The sequence below is a fragment of the Anomaloglossus baeobatrachus genome, chromosome 8 (assembly GCF_048569485.1).
Source record: "Anomaloglossus baeobatrachus isolate aAnoBae1 chromosome 8, aAnoBae1.hap1, whole genome shotgun sequence".
Classification (NCBI taxonomy): domain Eukaryota; kingdom Metazoa; phylum Chordata; class Amphibia; order Anura; family Aromobatidae; genus Anomaloglossus; species Anomaloglossus baeobatrachus.
In genome coordinates this window covers 68,850,744-68,869,810 of record NC_134360.1, presented here as the reverse complement: position 1 = coordinate 68,869,810, position 19,067 = coordinate 68,850,744, and the positions used below count along the sequence as shown (strand labels likewise).

The 19,067-nt window shown below is 47.5% G+C and overlaps 1 protein-coding gene across 2 annotated transcripts in view; it reads right to left on the bottom strand.

Annotated features, from left to right (window-relative positions):
- Positions 1–16,841: 16,841 nt before the first annotated feature.
- Positions 16,842–19,067, bottom strand: part of PRKCD (protein kinase C delta) — a 110,811-nt gene continuing 108,585 nt past the window's right edge. For both annotated transcript variants that reach the window (XM_075321768.1, XM_075321769.1), the window contains exon 18: positions 16,842–17,430. In XM_075321768.1, the coding sequence (XP_075177883.1) occupies positions 17,272–17,430 (159 nt within the window). In that variant the 3' untranslated portion in view covers positions 16,842–17,271. The remainder of the gene's footprint in view (positions 17,431–19,067) is intronic.

Genomic DNA, 19,067 nt, shown 5'->3' with positions numbered 1-19,067 from the left:
CCTTCTGAGTCCTTCGGTGAGGTTGACATTACAGTCAAGGGAAATACCGCATCCAAGTGCCCACTTGCCTCAGAGATATCGGACTCTGCGTCCGTGTTGTCACACTCTGCCATGGCTGCCAATACCTTATTTGGGCGATTTGGACGTTTCGGGCAGTCGATCAAGAAATGATCCGATTGACCGCAATAGAAACACAAACGCTCACGGAGCCGGTGTTCGCGACGTTCGTTGGTCTCTCGCTTTTGCAGAGAGTCCACTTGCATAGGAACGTCCTCGGCCTCCCGTGGTGTCCTGAGAGCGGGTTCTCTAGAAGGAAACGCAAAGTTGTTTACACGGTTTACAGCTGCCCATTTTTCCTGTCTACGCTCCGTCAAGCGGGTATCAATACGCACACAGTGCTGGAGAAACAGTTCAAAATCCCCTGGAGATTCGGAACGAGCTAACTCGTCCTTGATGGTACCGGACAAACCTTTTCTGAATACAGACAATAATGCATTGTTTCCCCAGTCGGTGTCTACCACTAACCTCTTGAACTCAGTGGCGTATTCAACGACAGAACGCTTTCCCTGACGTAAGGAAAGGAGAGCCGATTCAGTGGTAGCACGGCGATTCGGATCATCAAACATTTGCGCCATTGCGTTCAGAAAGTCATCCAGGTGATTTAAACGGATGTCCCGATTCTCTATCATAGGATTAGCCCAAGCCAGTGCTCGTGAGGTTAATAACATGATTATACATAACACTTTGGACCGGTCAGAACGGTAATAATCAGCATGTACATCAAAAAACAGTATACATTGGTTCACAAATCCACGAAACTGACTACGATCACCATTGAAACGGAATGGGGGTAACCTAGGCATACCGGCAGCTGATACGGACGTAGTGGGGACGGCTTCCTGAGCCTCCACTCTGACTTGCAAATCCTGAATAGCCGGACCCAGTACCTGGTGATCATGGCCCAGCTGTGCCTCCACATCTCTGAGTTTAGTTTGCACCGCCTCCATCTCCTGCTGCAAGGAGTTGATCATGGAAAAGAGCTGATCTACTCGTGTCTCAGTCATTGCCCCAGCGAAATCCTCTTATGGCCTGAGTATAATGTAATACTACTGTATGTTCTGAGGATTTCGATTGCGTTAGGGCAATGACAACAGAGACGAGTTCTTGGTACAAGATGTTATATAATATGTCACCACGGTAGATACACAACGGGAATAAACACAGTAAACAACACACAAAACGGAGCGAAGGGGATTCCCGGGGCCACGCACCGGACTCCCCCAGGGAGACCACCAGAGCGAACCCCTGTACAGGGACTGTCCGGCAATCAACCCCGGAAGGCCTAAATGTGCGGCAGCCGGTACACAAGGGGCAAGTGGTATAGTCCAGGAGTGTCCGTACGGGATGATTGTCCAGAGGGGTTACGAACCGGGCAGAGTGCTGATCAAAGACGGCAGACGGAGTCCGGGCACAGCTTGAAGAAAACCGGGTATGGTCCAGAGTCGGTCGGTAGAGTTTCAGGAGAATCCAAGGCAATCAGGAAGTAGAAACAGCAAAGCAGGAGCACACAGCAAGCAGTATACTCAGGCACTGGACTGGGCTGAGAGGCGGCCTTTTAAGCAGCTGGACAGGAAGTAGGGCAACAGAACCTTAAACTCCATGTTAACTGAGGGCAAGCTCATTCAAAAGAGAACTGGAAAACCCGGAAACCTGACAGTGAGTGGGACATGGGGAGGGGAGGCTGTGCAGGGTGAGTGGGACATGGGGAGGGGGGATGTGCAGGGTGAGTGGGACATGGGGAGGGGGGTGTGCAGGGTGAGTAGGAGATGAGAAGGGGGTGTGTGCAGAATAAGTGGGACATGGGGAGGGGGAGTGTGCAGGATGAGTGGGACATGGGTAGGGGGTGTGTGCAGGGTGAGTGGGACATGGGGAGGGGGGGCTGTGCAGGGTGAGTGGGACATGGGGAGGGGGGGCTGTGCAGGGTGAGTGGGACATGGGGAGGGTGTGTGTGCAGGATGAGTGGGACATGGGGAGGGGGGGTGTGCAGGATGAGTGGGACATGGGTAGGGGGTGTGTGCAGGGTGAGTGGGACATGGGGAGGGGGGGGCTGTGCAGGGTGAGTGGGACATGGGGAGGGGGGGCTGTGCAGGGTGAGTGGGACATGGGGAGGGGGTGTGTGCAGGATGAGTGGGACATGGGGAGGGGGTGTGTGCAGGATGAGTGGGACATGGGGAGGAGGTGTGTGCAGGATGAGTGGGACATGGGGAGGGGGGTGTGTGCAGGATGAGTGGGACATGGGGAGGGGGTGTGTGCAGGATGAGTGGGACATGGGGAGGAGGTGTGTGCAGGATGAGTGGGACATGGGGAGGAGGTGTGTGCAGGATGAGTGGGACATGGGGAGCAGGTGTGTGCAGGATGAATGGGACATGGGGAGGGGGTGTGTGCAGGATGAGTGGGACATGGGGAGGAGGTGTGTGCAGGATTAGTGGGACATGGGGAGGAGGTGTGTGCAGGATAAGTGGGACATGGGGAGGGGGTGTGTGCAGGATAAGTGGGACATGGGGAGGGGGTGTGTGCAGGATAAGTGGGACATGGGGAGGGGGTGTGTGCAGGATAAGTGGGACATGGGGAGGAGGTGTGTGCAGGATAAGTGGGACATGGGGAGGGGGTGTGTGCAGGATAAGTGGGACATGGGGAGGGGGTGTGTGAAGGATGAGTGGGACATGGGGAGGGGGTGTGTGCAGGATAAGTGGGACATGGGGAGGGGGTGTGTTCAGGATGAGTGGGACATGGGGGGTGTGCAGGGTGAGTGGGACATGGGGAGGATGTATGTGCAGGATGAGTGGGACATGGGGAGGGTGTGTGTGAAGGTTGAGTGGGACATGGGGAGGGTGTGTGTGCAGGGTGAGTGGGACATGGGGAGGGTGTGTTTGCAGGGTGAGTGGGACATGGGGAGGGTGTGTGTGCAGGGTGAGTGGGACATGGGGAGGGTGTGTGTGCAGGGTGAGTGGGACATGGGGAGGGGGTGTGTGCAGGGTGAGTGGGACATGGGGAGGGGGTGTGTGCAGGGTGAGTGGGACATGGGGAGGGGGGGTGCAGGATAAGTGGGACATGGGGAGGGGGGTGTGCAGGGTGAGTGGGACATGGGGAGGGGGTGTGTGCAGGATGAGTGGGACATGGGAAGGGGGTGTGTGCAGGGTGAGTGGGACATGGGGAGGGGGGGTGCAGGATAAGTGGGACATGGGGAGGGGTGTGTGCAGGGTGAGTGGGACATGGGGAGGGGGTGTGTGCAGGATGAGTGGGACATGGGAAGGGGGAGTGTGCAGGGTGAGTGGGACATTGGGAGGGGTGTGTGTGCAGGGTGTGCAGGGTGAGTGGGACATGGGGAGGGGGTGTGTGCAGGGTGAGTGGGACATGGGGAGGGGGTGTGTGCAGGGTGAGTGGGACATGGGGAGGGGGGATGTGCAGGGTGAGTGGGACATGGGGAGGGGGGGGTGCAGGGTGAGTAGGAGATGAGAAGGGGGTGTGTGCAGAATAAGTGGGACATGGGGAGGGGGGGTGTGCAGGATGAGTGGGACATGGGTAGGGGGTGTGTGCAGGGTGAGTGGGACATGGGGAGGGGGGGCTGTGCAGGGTGAGTGGGACATGGGGAGGGGGGCTGTGCAGGGTGAGTGGGACATGGGGGGGTGTGCAGGGTGAGTGGGACATGGGGTGTACAGGGTGAGTGGTACATGGGGAGGAAGGTGTGTGCAGGGTGAGTGGGACATGGGGGGGAGGGGGGATGTGCAGGGTGAGTGGCATATGGGGGGTCCAGACTGTGACAGAGGGGTGTTAAGGGTTACAGGGTGTGTGGCACATGCGATTTCAGTGTGATTGAGAGAGGGGTAATATAATAATATTATACGGAAAAGGGTGTGTGCCGTGTGATTTGGGGGGTGCTGGGTGTGTGTAATTTGGGGGGTGCAGCCAGGGTGTGTGTAATTTGGGGGCTGCTGGGCGTGTGTGAGTCCCTGCTGCATGATGTGAGTGAAGTCCACACAGTAGACATACAGTCATATGAAAAAGTTTGGGCACCCCTATTAATGTTAACCTTTTTTCTTTATAACAATTTGGGTTTTTGCAGCAGCTATTTCAGTTTCATATATCTAATAACTGATGGACTCAGTAATATTTCTGGATTGAAATGAGGTTTATTGTACTAACAGAAAATGTGCAATCTGCATTGAAACAAAATTTTACCGGTGCAAAAGTATGGGCACCTCAACATAAAAGTGACAATATTTTGTTGAGCCTCCTTTTGCAAATGTAACAGCCTCTAGTCGCTTCCTGTAGCTTTTAATGAGATCCTGGATGAAGGTATATTTGACCATTCCTGTTTACAAAACAATTCCAGTTCAGTTAAGTTTGATGGTCGCCGAGCATGGACAGCCGCTTCACATCATCCCACAGATGTTCAATGATATTCAGGTCTGGGGACAGGGATGGCCATTCCAGAACATTGGAATTGTTCCTCTGCATGAATGCCTGAGTAGATTTGGAGCGGTGTTTTGGATCATTGTCTTGCTGAAATATCCATCCCCTGCGTAACTTCAACTTCGTCACTGATTCTTGCACATTATTGTCAAGAATCTGCTGATACTGAGTTGAATCCATGCGACCCTCAACTTTAACAAGATTCCCGGTGCCGGCATTGGCCACACAGCCCCAAAGCATGATGGAACCTCCACCAAATTTTACTGTGGATAGCAAGTGCTTTTCTTGGAATGCCGTGTTTTTTTGCCTCCATGCATAATGCCTTTTTGTATGACCAAACAACTCAATATTTGTTTCATCAGTCCACAGGACCTTCTTCCAAAATGTAACTGGCTTGTCCAAATGTGCTTTTGCATACCTCAGGCGACTCTGCTTGTGGCGTGCTTGCAGAAACGGCTTCTTTCGCATCACTCTCCCATACAGCTTCTCCTTGTGCAACATGCGCTGTATTGTTGACCGATGGACATTGACACCATCTGCAGCAAGATGATGCTGCAGGTGTTTGGAGGTGGTCTGTGGATTGTCCTTGACTGTTCTCACCATTTTTCTTCTCTGCCTTTCTGATATTTTTCTTGGCCTGCCACTTCTGGGCTTAACAAGAACTGTACCTGTGTTCTTCCATTTCCTTACTATGTTCCTCACAGTGGAAACTGACAGTTTAAATCTCTGAGACAACTTTTTGTATCCTTCCCCTGAACAACTATGGTGAATAATCTTTGTTTTCAGATCACTTGAGAGTTGTTCTTAGGAGCCCATGATGCCACTCTTCATAGGAGATTCAAATAGGAGAACTACTTGCAAGTGGCCACCTTAAATACCTTTTCTCATGATTGGATACACCTGCCTATGAAGTTCAAAGCTCAATGATGTTACAAAACCAATTTAGTGCTTTAGTAAGTCAGTAAAAAGTAGTTAGGAGTGTTCCAATCAAGAAATTGATAAGGGTGCCCATACTTTTGCACGGGTCAAATTTAGTTTAAATGCGGATTGCACATTTTCTGTTAGTACAATAAACCTCATTTCAATCCAGAAATGTTACTGAGTCCATCAGTTATTAGATTTATGAAACTGAAATAGCTGTTGCAAAAACCCAAATTGTTATAAAGAAAAAAGGTTAACATTAATAGGGGTGCCCAAACTTTTTCATATGACTGTATATCAGTAGTAGGGATTAGGGAAAGAGGGATAGCAGCAGTCACAGCATGGGATGGGATTGGGAAAGCTGGGTGCTGTGCTGAGGGAAAGAAGCTCTTTTCCTCCTAATCATCCATCTTTTCTATGGTCTGATAAATATCCATCTTGTCCTCAGCTTTCAGCTTTCCCATTCTTTGATATCAAATGTCTTATCCTGTCCCCCCCAGTCTCAGTGTCATTATCCTGTACCCCCAGTGCCAGTGTCAGTATCCTGTACCCTCCAGTGTCATTATCCTGTACCCTCCAGTGTCAGTATCCTGTACCCCCCAGTGTCAGTATCCTGTACCCCCCAGTGTCAGTATCCTGTACCCCCAGTGTCATTATCCTGTGCCCCCAGTGTTAGTGTCAGTATCCTGTACCCCCAGTGTCATTATCCTGTACTCCAGTGTTATTATCCTGTACCCCCAGTGTCAGTGTCATTATCCTGTACCCCCAGTGTCATTATTCTGTACCTCCAGTGTCATTATCCTGTACCCCCAGTGTCAGTATCATTATCCTCTAACCCCAGTGTCATTATCCTGTACCCCCAGTGTCAGTGTCATTATCCTCTACCCCCAGTGTCATTATCCTGTACCCCCAGTGTCATTATCCTGTACCCCCAGTGTCATTATCCTGTACCCCCAGTGTCAGTGTCATTATCCTGTACCCCCAGTGTCAGTGTCATTATCCTGTACCCCCAGTGTCATTATCCTGTACCCCCAGTGTCAGTGTCATTATCCTGTACCCCCAGTGTCAATGTCATTATCTGTACCCCCAGTGTCATTATCCTGTACCCCCAGTGTCAGTGTCATTATCCTGTACCCCCAGTGTCAGTGTCATTATCCTGTACCCCAGTGTCAGTGTCATTATCCTGTACCCCCAGTGTCAATGTCATTATCTGTACCCCCAGTGTCATTATCCTGTACCCCCAGTGTCAGTGTCATTATCCTGTACCCCCAGTGTCAGTGTCATTATCCTGTACCCCAGTGTCAGTGTCATTATCCTGTACCCCCAGTGTCAGTGTCATTATCCTGTACCCCCAGTGTCAGTGTCATTATCCTGTACCCACAGTGTCAGTGTCATTATCCTGTACCCCCAGTGTCAGTGTCATTATCCTGTACCCCCAGTGTCATTATCCTGTACCCCCAGTGTCAGTGTCATTATCTTAGTCTATATGTAATTACTCTTCAGGGGGCCTCTATATGTGATGATAGTACAGGAGGAGCTTCAGTATAAATACTGTATATGTAAAAAAAAATAAAAATAAAAGCCTGATCTGTGTATAGAGCAGTGTTGTCAGAATACACAGGACTAGAGAAGGGTTTATCCAACATGTAACACTAATGTGGAAACTATAGTGAAGACAAATATTCACCAGAGTCTCCAAATGGTAAAGTGTATTGGGTGGTAATGCTTCACACCTCCACATACTGACTCTTAGGGTATGTGCCCACGATCAGGACTCACTGTGTTCTGCATGGAGCGGGTCCTGAGCTGCGGGGCCGCGCGTCTCCTCCGCAGGAGACCGCAGCTGTCAGTACCCACAATCAGGCTTCAGTGCGCTGCGGTCTCTCACTTGTGTTCTCCATATGGAGGAGCATGCGATTACGCAGCAAACAATTGACATACTTCGGTCTAGAAAGAAGATCCGCAGGTCAGTGTTTGCTGCGGAAACAAGAATCACATTGGGCACGGGATTTCTAGAAATCCCTCCACTGCTTGTACTTACAACGCAGCGTTTTGGATGCAGCTGAACCATGCTACAGCCAACAACAAACACTGATCGTGGACGGCTGGGCACGCACCTTACAGGGGATTTCCCAGATAGATGGCGGCAGAGGGGGATTAATGTTAATAAATGTTTCCATGTGAAGATGCTGGATAACGATCTGCTTCTCTTTGAATATTGTTTTCCTGATGGACTCGGTGGTTTTCCTAGGACAAGGAATGTCCGTGTGTAAGAAAAACTGCGACTGACTGTAAATAACAGATTCCATTATTAACTGCAATAAATAAGATGCTACAAGAAATACTGCGCTATCTGCAGGCACAGGACATGGCTCTTCTGCGCTATCTGCAGGCCCAGGACAGGGCTCTTCTGCGCTATCTGCAGGCCCAGGACAGGGCTCTTCTGCGCTATCTGCAGGCCCAGGACAGGGCTCTTCTGCGCTATCTGCAGGCCCAGGACAAGGCTCTTCTGCGCTATCTGCAGGCACATGACAGGGCTCTTCTGCGCTATCTGCAGGCCCAGGACAGGGCTCTTCTGCGCTATCTGCAGGCCCAGGACAGGGCTCTTCTGCGCTATCTGCAGGCCCAGGACAGGGCTCTTCTGCGCTATCTGCAGGCCCAGGACAGGGCTCTTCTGCGCTATCTGCAGGCCCAGGACAGGGCTCTTCTGCACTATCTGCAGGCCCAGGACAGGGCTCTTCTGCGCTATCTGCAGGCCCAGGACAGGGCTCTTCTGCGCTATCTGCAGGCCCAGGACAGGGCTCTTCTGCGCTATCTGCAGGCCCAGGACAGGGCTCTTCTGCGCTATCTGCAGGCCCAGGACAGGGCTCTTCTGCGCACTGTAGAGTTTACTAAAAGGCGCACGTTATACTGAGAGAAGCCGAAAATGTACAAGTAATAAAAACGTTTATGGTAGCCATAGTGTGGGTCCCTAGAGGCAATTTCCCTGGTAGGCCCCTCACACCCCAGTCCGACCCTGCCTCCATACACAATAATGGGCCCCACATAGCCCCCATACACAATAATGGGCCCCATGTAGTCCCCTATACAGAATAATGGGCCCCACATAGCCTTCCATACAGAATAATGGGCGCCACATTGCCCTCCATACACAATAATGGGCCCCATGTAGTCCCCTATACAGAGTAATGGGCCCCACATAGAACTCCATACACAATAATGGGCCCCATGTAGTCTCCTATACAGAATAATGGGCCCCACATAGCCCTCCATACAGAATAATGGGCCCCATGTAATCCCCTATACAGAATAATGGGCCCCACATAGCCCTCCATACAGAAAAATGGGCCCCACATAGCCCTCCATACAGAATAATGGGGGCCACATTGCCCTCCATACACAATAATGGGCCCCATGTAGTCCCCTATACAGAGTAATGGGCCTCACATAGCCCTCCATACACAATAATGGGCCCCACATAGTCCCCTATACAGAATAATGGGGGCCACATTGCCCTCCATACACAATAATGGGCCCCATGTAGTCCCCTATATAGAGTAATGGGCCCCACATAGCCCTCCATACACAATAATGGGCCCCACGTAGTCCCCTATACAGAATAATGGGCCCCACGTAGCCCTCCATACACAATAATGGACCCCACATAGTCCTCCATACAGAATAATGGACCCACATAGCCCTCCATGCACAATAATGGGCCCCACATAGCCCTCCATACACAATAATGGGCCCCACATAGCCCCCATACACAATAATGGGCCCCATATAGTCCCCTATACAGAATAATAAGCCCCACATAGCCCTCCATACAGAATAAGGGGCCCCACATAGCCCTTCATACATAAAACTTTTACCCAAGGGAGACAAAAATTTGGACAATCCAACGAATTATAGACCAATCTCACTAATCAACCAAGACCTTAAACTAGTGGCCAAATTGATGGCCAATCAATTGGCAGAGGTATTACCAAGGCTAATTTCTCCCGCCCAATTGGGGTTTGTAAAGGGGAGAGCAGCCGTGACGAACGTAAGAAAGGCTATGATAGTAATGGACGCCATCAGACACAGGGATCTACAAGGAGGGGAATTTCCAGCCATGATCACGTTGGATGCTGAAAAAGCATTTGATAATGTGCAGTGGCCATGGCTGGAAACAGTCCTAGATAATATGGGCTTCAGGGGAGCATTCAGAACATTTATAGGTATACTATATGCAAACCCTCAGGCAAGAGTGGCGACACCCGGATTTTTGTCACGACCCTTCTCTTTGACCAAAGGGACGAGACAGGGGTGCCCGCTGTCTCCTCTCTTGTTCAATCTAGCCATTGAGCCATTATCAAAACTGATCAATGGAGGAGATGGCTTTGAGGGCATCAACATTGGAACGGAAAAGGTACATTCAGCGCTATTCGCGGACGATATCATATTATTCATGAATAGACCACAGAATGACCTTTTAAAAACAATACAACAGATAGAGAGATTTGGGTCTATGGCAGGTTTTAAATTGAACAAGACAAAATGTGAAATACTGTTTCTGAATGAGCGAACCATGTCATCCCTGAAAACCTATGGAATAGGGGATAACATATGTGGGATACCGATAGCAAAAACTCACCTTAAATACCTGGGGATCCAGATGGGACGCCAGCCTGCCTCCATTTATGAATTAAACTTCTAACCGTTGATACAGAAAATAGAACGAGAGCTAAAGCTGTGGGAGGGGCTGCCGCTATCCCTGCTAGGTATAAGATGTGGGAGGGGCTGCCGCTATCCCTGCTAGGTATAAGATGTGGGAGGGGCTGCCGCTATCCCTGCTAGGTATAAGATGTGGGAGGGGCTGCCGCTATCCCTGCTAGGTATAAGATGTGGGAGGGGCTGCCGCTATCCCTGCTAGGTATAAGATGTGGCAGGGGCTGCCGCTATCCCTGCTAGGTATAAGATGTGGGAGGGGCTGCCGCTATCCCTGCTAGGTAGAAACCACCTCTTAAAAATGATGAGTTTCTCGAAGCTGCTATACCCAATGCAGACTATCCCTATATTATTAAAGCATGCGGATGTAAATAGACTGAATAAAGCATTAATAAGCTTCCTATGGAAGAGAAAAAGACCAAGAATTAGGGCGGAAAAACTAATGCTACAACTGGAAAAGGGAGGAATCAAGATGCCAAATGTGAGAGGCTACAACCTTGCATGCTTGATGAGGCACGTAATAGACTGGCTGAGGAAGACAAATAGCTATTCTAACATAAAATTGGAAAGTGAGTACTGTAGACCATGGGACTTGGGGGCAATATTACACACGTCATTGGCCAATATTCCGAGGAAAATTAAGCACTCCCTGGTATGTAGGGATACGATAATGGCGTGGAAAGCAGTGAGGAAAAAGTTTAACCTGTCCTGGCGAATCTCCAAATACCTAAATATCTGGAATTTTCCGGAATTCCCAGCAGGGAGGGAAAACAAAATATTTCTAAAATGGAGAAATAAGGGGGATCGGTGGGGTGAAAGATCTGCTCCATGAAACGGAACATAGGTGGTTGACCCTTGAGGAGTTGGTGAACAGGTATGGGCTTTCTCCATTCCAAATCATACAATACAAACAGGTGGAAAAGGGAATAATGGGACTATTGAGGGATGTTAGAAAAGAACAGGTAATGAATGAAATGGACCAATTTATAATGAAGGATAAACAGGAGATTACCATCTCCCTGTACAAAGATCTGAGAACAGCACTGGTACCACTGCACTCTGACCAGGTCTGGGGAGCATGGGCACGACAACTAAAAGATACAGAGGCAGGGGAAAAGATACAGCAGGGATGGATGAGGATGAGGAAGGAGGTGATTAATGAGGGCTGGAGGGACACACAGTTTAGATTAATGCACAGAGCAATTTATGGTTTTAACATCCCCACCAAGCAGACGATGAATAAAATAGAACATTGCCCCAAATGTAAACAGCCGAAAACGGACTTATACCACGGGATGCCTGACACGCTGCAGTACAGGCAGCCGCGAGGCTGGAGCGGGACACAGACTGCACGGGCACCTGGAGGTCGCACGGAAGCGCTTCTGTGCGGCGTCCAGGGAGTGTGACGTCTGTGTTTACTCTGCTCCGCTTCCTGTTCCTGGCATAATGACATCGCTTCCTGCAAAACTGCAGGCAGCGATGAGCATTACCGCAGGTAAATCGCGGCTATACCGGGAGTATACCGCACATCATTTGCTACCTGCGGTATACCCCCGGAATTTCGCGATTACATTACAGTGAATGGAGTGAAATTCCGGGGGTATTCCGCAGGTACATGCGCAAAATAATGGACATGCTGATTTTCTCAAGAAATTCTTCTCAAGGAAATTTCTTGAGAAAAATCCGCAGTGTGCGCACAGCTATTTTTTTTTCACATAGGATTTGCTGGGAAATGTCTGCACAAAGATTGCAGACATTTCTCAAGAAATTTCCACGGCAAATCCGCGGGTAAAACGCACTAGTGCGCACAGGGCCTTACAGCGCCCTACACAAACACTTGGCAACTACACACAACATCTATATACATAAAACAAAAATCATACATTAACTACACAATAAATTCTAGAATACCCAATGCGTTAGAATAGGGATATTTAATATATATAAATATATATATACACAGTGCCTACAAGTAGTATTCAACCCCCTGCAGATTTAGCAGGTTTGATAAGATGCAAATAAGTTAGAGCCTGCAAACTTCAAACAAGAGCAGGATTTATTAACAGATGCATAAATCTTACAAACCAACAAGTTATGTTGCTCAGTTAAATTTTAATAAATTTTCAACACAAAAGTGTGGGTCAATTATTATTCAACCCCTAGGTTTAATATTTTGTGGAATAACCCTTGTTTGCAATTACAGCTAATAATCGTCTTTTATAAGACCTGATCAGGCCGGCACAGGTCTCTGGAGTTATCTTGGCCCACTCCTCCATGCAGATCTTCTCCAAGTTATCTAGGTTCTTTGGGTGTCTCATGTGGACTTTAATCTTGAGCTCCTTCCACAAGTTTTCAATTGGGTTAAGGTCAGGAGACTGACTAGGCCACTGCAACACCTTGATTTTTTCCCTCTTGAACCAGGCCTTGGTTTTCTTGGCTGTGTGCTTTGGGTCGTTGTCTTGTTGGAAGATGAAATGACGACCCATCTTAAGATCCTTGATGGAGGAGCGGAGGTTCTTGGCCAAAATCTCCAGGTAGGCTGTGCTATCCATCTTCCCATGGATGCGGACCAGATGGCCAGGCCCCTTGGCTGAGAAACAGCCCCACAGCATGATGCTGCCACCACCATGCTTGACTGTAGGGATGGTATACTTGGGGTCGTATGCAGTGCCATCCAGTCTCCAAACGTCACGTGTGTGGTTGGCACCAAAGATCTCGATCTTGGTCTCATCAGACCAGAGAACCTTGAACCAGTCTGTCTCAGAGTCCTCCAAGTGATCATGAGCAAACTGTAGACGAGCCTTGACATGACGCTTTGAAAGTAAAAGGTACCTTACGGGCTTGTCTGCAACAGAGACCATTGTGGTGGAGTACGTTACTTATGGTATTGACTGAAACCAATGTCCCCACTGCCATGAGATCTTCCCGGAGCTCCTTCCTTGTTGTCCTTGGGTTAGCCTTGACTCTTCGGACAAGCCTGGCCTCGGCACGGGTGGAAACTTTCAAAGGCTGTCCAGGCCGTGGAAGGCTAACAGTAGTTCCATAAGCCTTCCACTTCCGGATGATGCTCCCAACAGTGGAGACAGGTAGGCCCAACTCCTTGAAAAGGGTTTTGTACCCCTTGCCAGCCTTGTGACCCTCCACGATCTTGTCTCTGATGGCCTTGGAATGCTCCTTTGTCTTTCCCATGTTGACCAAGTATGAGTGCTGTTCACAAGTTTGTGGAGGGTCTTAATTAGTCAGAAAAGGCTGGAAAAAGAGATAATTAATCCAAACATGTGAAGCTCATTGTTCTTTGTGCCTGAAATACTTCTTAATACTTTAGGGGAACCAAACAGAATTCTGGTGGTTTGAGGGGTTGAATAAATGACCCTCTGAATAAACTTTTCACAATTTAAAAAAAATAAATAAAAGAAATAACATTCTTTTTTGCTGCAGTGCATTTCACACTTCCAGGCTGATCTACAGTCCAAATGTCACAATGCCAAGTTAATTCCGAATGTGTAAACCTGCAGGGGGTTGAATACTACTTTTAGCCACTGTAATATTTATATATATATATATATATATATATATATATATATATATATATATATATATATATATATATATATATATATATATATATATATATATATATATATATATATATACATACATACATACACACACACATATATACATATATACACACACACACACACACACACACACATATATACACATATATATACACACAAACACACACACATGCACACATACACATACACGAGAAGACCACTAGTTTAATGACCTAAAAATATGAGTTAATGACAGTACATGACAGACATTCCCCAAAAGCAAAACAAGGCGGGACAATGTATTAAACCATATATTGGTACTTGCCTGGAATATGAGATCAGGGAACTAAAGTGGTGATCAATGGAGGCTGTAGAAGAATGCTGAAGGAGTCACGTTCAAAACATATTGGAATCTTTGTGCCCCTACAGAGCCAGTGACGTCACACGCTCTCCACGCGCGTCTGGTGACTATGGAAGCCACCAACCGAGGATCTTAGTTACTGCGATATTCCAGACGCTCGCTGAGCACACTTCCTGACTGGATCGTCCAAGGCATCTTCCAAAGCAAGTGGCATTCAGAACCTTCGCACAGCTCCAGGCAAGCCCTCATTGCCAGGTGCATCAAGTCTCAGTGCAGTGGTACACAGAATGCCTTCTCCAGCTTAACTACAGACTCTATTGACCACTTTAGTTTCCTAGCTCATCTTCCAGGCAGAAGGTACAGGCTCACCCATTAAATCTCAGTCCTGCTCTTCGAGCCTCTTTTGGAGACTGAGTAGCAAATACCAAGTCTTTTCACCTTCACTCTAAGGGTTCGGTTTCACTTGCGATTTGCACGGATGAGTGTAATCCGATAAACTTTTGGACTGCACTCGCATCAGTGCAAAACTATGGGGTAGTGTCCATCTGTGATTGATTTCTCATGCCAAGCGGCATGCAGAATGAATCGCAGCATGCTGTGTTTTGCAGCGAGTTTTCGCTCACGCACCCCCACACAAGTCTACGGGAGTGTGTGAAACATCGCACTGTACTCGCATGTCATCCGACTGCAATGCGATATACACAGAGACAGGCCGGGGAGGAGATGGGGAAAAAGTGCTCCCTCCCTCTTCTCCGCACCTGTGACGCTCGCAGCAGAGGATCATTAGCATATCACTTCCGATGCTCTCGCATCAGAAACCATCTGCTAGTAGAACCGTACCCTAAGGCGGGCTTTCGACGTTGCGACATCGCTAGCAATTGCTAGCGATGTCCAGCGCGATAGCACCCGCCCCCGTCGCACATGCGATATGTGGTGAATTATGCCGTAGCGAACATTATTGCTACGGCAGAGTCACACGCACATACCTGCTCGGCGACGTCGCTGTGACCGCCGAACAATCCCTCCTTCAAGGGGAAGGTGCGTTCGGCGTTAGAGCGACGTCACTAATCGGCCGGCCAATAGAAGCAGAGGGGCGGAGATGAGCGGGACATAACATCCCGCCCACCTTCTCCCTTCCACATTGCCGGCGGGACGCAGGTAAGGAGATGTTTGTCGCTCCTGCGGTGTCACACACAGTGATGTGTGGAGCTGCAGGAACTACAAACAACATCGTACTTGCAGTCGAACAGACATGGAAATGAGCGCGACGTTACACAGATCAGCGATATTGTATGCTTCTGTGCTTGTTCGTCGCACCTACGATTTACACGTTGCGATGTCGCAACCGGCGCCGGATGTGCGTCACTAACGACGTGACCCCGACAATATATCGGTAGCGATGTCGCAACGTATAAAGCCCCCCTAAGACACAGTATCAGATGTTTCCACCTCTACACTGAGGCACTCATAAAATGGGCTGCAAAGCTCCTCATATCAGCTATACCTGCTGGAGTGGAGCGCGTGAATGAAAAGCACCGCCCATCTATTCTAGTCATTCTTAAAAACCTGAACTCAAAAAGGTGCCAAGGGGGTTAATAGGATCTCTATCAGCGCTGGAGCGTACTTAGGCCGGGTACACATATCCGGCTTTTCGCCGGTTTGACGGATACGGCGCACGCCAGTACAGTGTATACAGTACACTGGCAACGCAACAAGCGCCGGTCACATGCTGACATGTGACCGGAGCATGTGACCCGGAAGTTGCGGCGCTGCCACTGTACTGTATCATAGTGTACTGGCATGCGCCGCATCCGTCAAAAATCCAGATATGTGTACCCGGCCTTACCAGGTTTCAGATCCCTGAGGATTGCAACCTCAGTGATGCACACCTCCCATCCAGGATTCTGTGAGCTCCTTACTTGCAATGTTTTAATCTAAACCATTCATTGTAGCTCTGGCAGGACGTTTAGAGTAGTCGTCCTGCTGGAGGGTAAACCTACACCCCAGTCTCAAGTGTTTTGCAGCCTCTAACAAGTTTTCCCCCCATCCATTCTCACATCACCTCTGACCAGCTTCGCTGTCCCTGTTGAAGAAAACCATATCCACAGCATGATACTGCCACCATGTTTGACAGTGGGGATGGTGTTTTCAGGGTGATGTGCAGTGCTCGTTTTCTCACCAGTCCTAAGTTATATAGCAAGGTTCTTTAAAGAGGAATTCTTCAGCAGGGACAGGTAAGCTTGTCAAAGTTGGTGGATAGATGGATGGAGCTAAATACAATGAAATCCTAGCAGAAAACCTGTTAGAGGCTGCAAAAACCTCAGACTGAGGCTCATCTAAACATCCTACCAGAGTTACAATGGATGGTTTAGATCAAAATATATTCATGTCCAAACCTAACTCCCATTGAGTATCTGTGACAAGACTTGAAAATTGCTAAAGACAGACACTTCCATCCAATCTACTTTGTGAAGAATGGGCAAAAAAAAAAAAAATCAGCCTCAACATGTTCAAAGCTGGTCGAGACACAGCCAGTACACATTTAGAAGATCTCAGCACAGGAACTTTATTTTTAATCACATCCGATTATTGAGCTTATTTTTATTCCAAGATTTATTGATTAAAATGGACTTAATTCTTGGGACAACCCCTTTAAGTTTGTGGGTTCTAACGTGAAAAGATGTACAAACGTTCATGGTGTATAAACCCTTTTTGATTACAGCGCTATGACTTAAAAACAAGATGATGTGATATATACTTTTAACCCTGTGGATAATTTTTTAAACATTGGAAAAACATGACCACCAGGTTGATAAAGTGGATAACCATTTATTTTTTGAACAAAGCTGGAGTGTACTGTAAAAAATATTTTATTCCAAGTCACTTCATTGTCATAATAACCCTTCTGCCCATCTACACTACGTTCACGCCCCCGTAGCAGTATATACAGCACGATTCATATATATATATCCAATATTTATATATTATTTGAACATACAAACTATATTCAAGTACAGTACCCAGATGGCATGAAATATTAACATTTCTAATACACATCATTTGCAGTTGGAGTGATCTGTATATTGGGAAAAATAATATTATAAAAGGAGTTCCATGATGGTCAACTTGTTCCACAGTCCAGGGATTATTGATACTGAGGCAACTCTGGATGTTGTTCCCTTTAGTGTAAAATCTATGACTACAGTTCAGAGGTAAAAAAAAAAAAAATATGATGCGCCAATGTTATTTGTCCAGCATTCGGTCCATTTTGGGGTTGATGAAGGAGAATCCTTGGAATGCTGCTTGATCCATTGAATCGATAAGATTTTTATCACTGTAGGACAGTCGTGGTTTCTCGCTAAGGAACTCCCGGTCAAAGTTGCTGTGGTCATTAGGAGATTTCTACAGAAACATTAAAAAGACAAAAAAAACCCCAAAACATTAAAATCGTAAACCCCATGAATTGATAATTTACATTTTAAAACCAAGTTCACAAAAGTGTATTTTTGTTCTTTATACTGTTCATTTGCGCACTGGATTTTATGGTTTTACTAGCTGTAGTACCCAGGCGTTGCCCAGGATAGTAACTATCTCTCTTCGAGTCTGGGTCTGTCTCTCTTTCTCTGGGTCTGTGTCTCTTTTCAGGACTGTCTCTTTTCAGGACTGTCTCTTTTCAGGACTGTCTCTTTTCAGGACTGTCTCTGTCTCTCTCTGTCTCTTTCCCCGTCTGTCTGTCTCTCTGTCCGTCTCCCCATCTTATTACCTCACACATTGGCTATTATACTAACAGTTTATTTTGTTCCTATAGCACCCACTGACAGTTGCTATTAATAGCCCGTATCTCCCAGCTCCATTCAGATTAATGGAGGCAGGAGTTTGCAGACTAACTGTAAAGCGCGGAGTTAAATTTTCCTGTCCAAAAATAGTCCATGACGTTCCCTGAGTCACATGAGGAGTCTGTGCAAAATTTCGTGATTGTAAATGCGACGGTGCGGATTCCTTTAGCGGACACACATACATACATACCACACATAGATACATACACATACATACATACATACATACACTGAGCTTTATATATTAGATTACACAATGGCTCATGCCTGGTGGAAAAAAAATAAAAATTGTGTCATGCGCCTGCTCCATACACCAGTCCCCAAAATTGGCTGTACCAGGACATCTATGGGCCATAAGAAGAAGGGCCATAGCAAACTTGTGAATACCCTTTTCTGTGTGGTACAGTTTCCTAACACTGGCTAGTGCAGTCCAGAGCGGTCAGGACATATACCATATTTTTTGGACTACAGGATTCACCTTGCTATTAGATGCACCCTGGGTGAAAAGAATGAGATGGTTGGATTCAGTCTGAGGAAAGACCATCCAGGAAGAAAAGAAGTAGAGGCAGGTGTATCAATACGAAGTCCCATCGTTGCCCATGTAGTAACTCCTGCCCTAACAAGGGCAGTACCCAAGTGTGGTCCTGTCACTTGTATAAAAAAATAAATAAATAATATAACCCTAGTGTCCCTACCAACATATTTCATCCACGGTACCAAGGACTCCTCAGAGGAGTATATTTGTGGGGAAAAATAATACAGTACCCTGGGATAGGCTTGCAGAGTGCTGCCAACCGTTAGAGGTGTGTGTGACAGGACCACACTTGGGTACTATCATTGTTAGGGCAATAGTTACTACATGGGGACTTAGTACTGATATTCCTACCTCTACTCCTGATCCTTCTGGATGTGCTCTCCTCATCAACTGAGCCATTTTGCTACATGCGCTGGTATTATCGGGCAGTTTGTTGTTTTCTGATTATCAGTTTGCTCATTATTGTGTAATTTATATTGGCTTGTCATGTTATTTATTATTCAAGGTGTAGTGCCTTTTTTTATATTTGATCAATAAAATTAAGTTTGGTTCCCTACTATTTTAAAGGGATTATCCATTACTAGGACAACCCCTTCTGTTTCCATAGGTAAAATAATAAAGCCTATACTCAACTCCTACACTGGCGCCCTTTTAGCAGTGCCGCAGCA